The following is a 5,407-nucleotide window of genomic DNA, read 5'->3' as shown; positions in this document are numbered from 1 at the left end:
TATTGGTCTATTTTGGAACATATAAAACATCAAGCAGCACAAGTTCGCGTAAAAACTGGCAACCAAATTATTTTGGTTAATTCGGGATGCTGTATTCAAGAATTTTGTCTGCCAAATTTGCAAGCTATATTAAAACCTCTTGACTCCAAAAACCCCCACTGAAACCTTTAAGCTATAGGCGAAACAATTTGCCTCAACTTTTACAAAAAACTTCTGACCCATACACATTAAGCAAATCGACCTGTGACCTTATGTGCCTTATAACTTCTTAATGATAGGTCGTAAACGCACAAACATCACATTAAGCCTTAATGTATGATTTCCTTCAGATTTTAAATTTATTATACACTCAAAATGCTAGTAATAATTATCGGGAATGGTTTCTGTTCATTTTGAGCTGAAATAACAAGGTTAAGTGAAAGAAATGGTTAATTTGGCCATTTAACATGCAGTTCTATAGGAGGACATAATTTAAATGTCATAATTCTTTGCTCTGTTGACCTACAAACACAACAAATTTGGCTGATTCCATTTAGGTGTAAGTTGGGACATGTACATTATAAATATGTCAATATTATAAGATCATACATTATTGCTCAAAATATTGCTTGGCAGACAGCAGATTCAAGGTCAGCATACCTAAATTAACAAAAATAAGCTGGTTGCCAACTTTTACACAAACTTGCTGCTAGGAACACTATTTTTCCAAAATAGAATCAGTCTATCATAAGGTTTCTCTTTGGTATGCATTTTCATGAATATGATATCTTTTTGCAAAATATTCCTGACATTCACTTTTTTTCTGAGGCTTTTCTTTGGTGTGAGTTCTGATGTGTCTCCCGAGGTCAGGGCATTTAAAACATTTCTGACAATACCCACAATGGTATGGTTTTTCTTTTGTGTGAGTTCCTAATGTGCACCTTAAAGTCATAATGTACGATCTTATAATATGAATTTGGTTTTTTTTTTCAAACCTGATTTTTTTGCATATTTGTAATGTTTACACATGTCACAACTTGCACCTAAATGGAATCAGCCAAATGTGTTGTGTTTGTACTGTAAACAGAGCAAAGTTCGACATAAAGTCATAATTCAAAATTATGACTTTATGTCCGCCCATAGAACTGCGTGTTAAACAGCCAAAATAACAAGCAGTGTTTCTTTCACGTTACCTCGTTATTTCAGCTCAAAATGGGCAGAAACCATTCCCGATCATTATTAATAGTTTTATTTCAGCATTTTGAGTATATAATGACAAATTTAAAATTTGAAGGAAATCGTACATTAAGCCTTTAAGGGCACCATTTTGTGTAAAACACTTCTAACGATTACACTCCCACTTGCACGATTTCCTTTGTGTGAGTTCTGATGTGGGTGATGAGATAATCCTTTCGTGCAAAACATTTCTGACAATATTCACACTGATAAGGCTTCTCTTTTGTATGCGTTCTGATGTGTCTTTTGAGTATACCCCTTTCTGCAAAACGCATCTGACAATATTCACATTGATAAGGTTTTTCTTTGGTGTGTGTTCTGATGTGTCTTGTGAGGTCGCCCCTTTGTGCAAAACATTTCTCACAATATTCACATTGATAAAATTTCTCTTTGGTGTGCGTTCTGATGTGGTTTTGGAGTTGATTCCTTTCAGCAAAACATGTCTGACAATATTCACATTGAAAAGGTTTCTCTTTGGTGTGAGTTATCATGTGTCTTATGAGGGCAGTATTACGTGCAAAACATTTCTCACAATATTCACACTGATACGGTTTCTCTTTGGTGTGAGTTCTGATGTGTAATGTGAGGGCAGTGTTACGTGCAAAACATTTAGCACAATATTCACACTGATACGGTTTCTCTTTGGTGTGAGTTCTGATGTGTAATGTGAGGGCAGTGTTATGTGCAAAACATTTAGCACAATATTCACACTGATACGGTTTCTCTTTGGTGTGTGTTCTGATGTGGTCTTTGAGTGTACCCTTATATGCAAAACATTTCTGACAATATTCACATTGATGCTGCGTCTTTTTGTCAGACTGGTAAGGTTCCTCTTTTGTGTGCATACTGATGTGGGATTTGAGATTACTACTTTGTGAAAAACATTTCTCACAATATTCACACCGATAAGTTTTCTCTTTGGTGTGATTTGCCATGTGTCTTGCGAGGCTACCCTTTTGTGAAAAACATTTCTTACAATATTCACACTGATATGGTTTCTCTTTGGTGTGAGTTCTGATGTGTGTTTTGAGTTCACCCTTGTGTGCAAAACATTTCTGACAATATTCACACTGATGCCGCGTCTTTTTTGTGTGACTTATGATGTGTACTTTAAGGTCCCTATTATATGCAAAACATTCCTGACAATAGTCACACCGATAAGGTTTCTCTTTTGTGTGCGTTCTGATGTGGGTTTTGAGATGACCACTCTGAGAAAAACATTTCTTACAATATTCACATTGATGAGGTTTCACTTTGGTGTGAGTTTTGATGTGTCTTGTGATGTCACTCTTTTGTGCAAAACATTTCTGACAATATTCACACTGATAAGGTTTCTCTTTGGTGTGCGTTCTGATGTGGGCTTTGAGAGTATCATTTTGTGCAAAGCAGTTCTCACAATATTCACATTGATAAGGTTTCTCTTTGGTGTGAGTTCTGATGTGATTTGTGAGTTTACTCCTTACTGCAAAACATTTCTGACAATATTCACATTGATAAGGTTTCTCTTTAGTGTGCGTTCTGATGTGGATTTTGAGTTGAGTACTTTGTGCAAACACTTTTTGACAATATTCACATTGATAAGGTTTCTCTTTGGTGTGAGTTCTGATGTGGGTTTTGAGATTTTGCTTTAGGGCTGAAACATTTCTGACAGTACTCACATTGATAAAGTTTCTCTTTATTGTGAGTTGTGATGTGTCTTTTCAGGTCAATGTTTTGGGCAAAACATGTCTGACAATATTCACATTGATAAGGTTTCTCTTTGATGTGTGTTCTGATGTGTATTTTAAGGACATATCTTTTTGCAAAACATTTCTGACAATGCTCACACTGAAAAGGTTTATCTGTCGTGTGCGTTCTGATGTGGGTTTTGAGATTTTGGCTTCGTGCAAAACATTCCTGACAAAAATCACACTGATATGGTTTCTCTTCAATGTGAGTTCTGATATGCATTTCGAGCATATTCTTTTGTGCAAAACATTTCTGACAATACACACACTGATACAGTTTGTTTTTGATGGCATCTGCTAAATTACTGCGAGCACATGTAATACTGTGGTTTAAAAAGTCATCCATTTTGTGGATTTTCAAATGTCTCTGAAGAACACCATTATTTGACAAGCTTCTTTGACAAAATGTACAGCTTTTGCCATTATGAGCATGTACATATTTGATGATATGTCTGTCGACATGAGTTTTCCATCTGTCAAATGAATGTAGCTTGATGGTACAAAATTTACAATTGAACGGTTTTATATAGGTATGTCTGGCTTCCATCATTTTGGTTCTCAAGATTCAAAAACCATTCTTAAAAACATAAGCACAAGGTTGAAGTAAATTGTGCCCACCTCAAATCCACCACAAAAAAATTCCTTTAAAAAGGAACAGGGGGAGCAAATGAGGAAGTGTCAAGATATTAAAAGGTGTAGACAAAAAATCAGTTCCTCTGAATGCTCTCCATTTATTCAAGTACTTAGTAGGCAAAGCAATTCGTGCAGGGTTTCTAGCTTATTTATCCATGTTGTGCTTGGTAACCATAAATATATAGCAAGATCCCTGGATGTTTACAAGTATCTGAAATAAAAAATAAAATTTCAACAATAATTATATGAGCAGGCTTTATTATCAGACAGTCTAAAATGTTACAATTAAATTAGTTACACATCTTACACCCATAATATAGAGCTTGTTGCTTAAAACTGATGTATTGGTGGAAAATATACATTGTCATATCGATGCAATAACATAATATGTTGTAAGAGACTTGATTTTATATTTTGTTTATTAGCATTTTAATTATTTTAGTGATTAATTATTAAACCAAAATTTAATTAATTGCTTCCAAGACTAGCAAAATACCTTAAACTGCATTGGTCATGTTGGTGGAAAGTATAAATATGTATTTTGTGGATTGAAAATAGGTGTAGCATCTTAAGGAATCTGCCCTAATCGCAGTTTGAAAATTCATCACTACATCGGGGGGTAGGGGAGACACTTAACACAAATGACTATGTAAATATGCTCCATCCCCTGGAAAGACATTTTTCAGAAATAGGCCTATAGGAATCAGTTGTAGTACAAAGCTGCATGGTAAAAATGTCTAAATTTCATCACCTATATATACTGGTACTGATATAAATTAAGGAAGTGGTGAGTAATGACCCGGGGAGGGCACTCACTAACGGCCACATTGACCCCCATTTTTCAACTCCCTCTCACTCAATGACCCCCTTTTTTGGTTTGACTGAACTCCCAATGACCCCCTTTTTTGTTTTCCTGTCACCAAAAGCCCGCCCCTAAGAATTTTTGACAAATTTCTAATAATCTCTCATTGAATGACCCTGTTTCACATTGACCCCCATTTTTCAACTCCCTCTCACTCAATTACCCCCTTTTTTGTTTGACTGAACTCCCAATGACTCCCGTTTTTGTTTTCCTGTCACCAAAAGACCCCCTAAGAATTTTTGACAAATTTCTAATAATCTCTCATTGAATGACCCTGTTTCAAGTTCAAGTTCAAGTTTTATTTGTTTTCATCTCAATTCACAAAAAGTTATAGAAATGGAAATGCAAGATAAGAAATACTTAAAGGGCATTTAAGTGATCCACAGCCTCATCCCCCACTTTTCCCAAAAAAGTTGAGATTTTTACACCACTGGATACCTCTGGCTACATAATGTTTATGTACCAAATATTTCTTGCAGATTAATTCGTTTAGCAAAAATATCGCCAAATTTGAATTTCGTTCTGGTGCACATTGTCTATGGAGCAGTGTAATAGACATAATCATGCATAACTCGCAAACACAAAATCGGAATCAACTGAAATTTTGGAAATAAGTTTTATTCGTGGATATCTACTGAAAAATGTCATAAAAAGAGGATGCTAGGATCACGAAATTCTCCTTTAATGATAAATACAATATAAGGACATGAGAAGTGAAGAGATGTGGATGCCGCAAAGACGCGGAGCGTGAAGCTTGTGGCACCCAATCTGAACAAGATGGAAATTTAACTTACGCTACAATATTAATATGTACTACAATGATGATATCATGTGGCCGAAATAAGAATAAATGAAATTTAATTTAACGGAATCATTAAATCAGATATTCAAAAGTACAATAATAAAAAAATATATAATAAATCACATATTTTGACACAAAGCTGAATGAAAGGAGAAGCGTATGATTCCT

The 5,407-nt window shown here is 35.0% G+C and overlaps 1 protein-coding gene across 1 annotated transcript; it reads right to left on the bottom strand.

Moving 5' to 3' along the window:
- Positions 1–215: 215 nt before the first annotated feature.
- On the bottom strand, positions 216–4,413 carry LOC140143857 (uncharacterized). The gene is made up of 2 exons (XM_072165670.1): positions 4,392–4,413; positions 216–2,911 (listed from the first exon to the last, which is right to left on the bottom strand). Exons 1-2 carry the CDS (start codon positions 4,411–4,413, stop codon positions 1,329–1,331), a joined length of 1,605 nt encoding a protein of 534 aa, XP_072021771.1. The 3' UTR covers positions 216–1,328.
- Positions 4,414–5,407: the final 994 nt, after the last annotated feature.

Source organism: Amphiura filiformis, unplaced genomic scaffold (assembly GCF_039555335.1).
Source record: "Amphiura filiformis unplaced genomic scaffold, Afil_fr2py scaffold_30, whole genome shotgun sequence".
Classification (NCBI taxonomy): Eukaryota; Metazoa; Echinodermata; class Ophiuroidea; order Amphilepidida; family Amphiuridae; genus Amphiura; species Amphiura filiformis.
Note: the sequence above shows the minus strand (reverse complement) of the source record. Positions and strands in the feature narration are given on the sequence as shown.

Bases quoted from the DNA above. Each gene is read 5' to 3' on its own strand.
- LOC140143857 (XM_072165670.1), bottom strand. From the start codon at position 4,413: ATGGGGGTCAATGTGGCCGTTA. The intron at 2,912-4,391 runs GTGAGTGCCCTC...TGACCTGAAAAG, and splicing joins GGGGGTCAATGTGGCCGTTA to ACACATCACAACTCACAATA.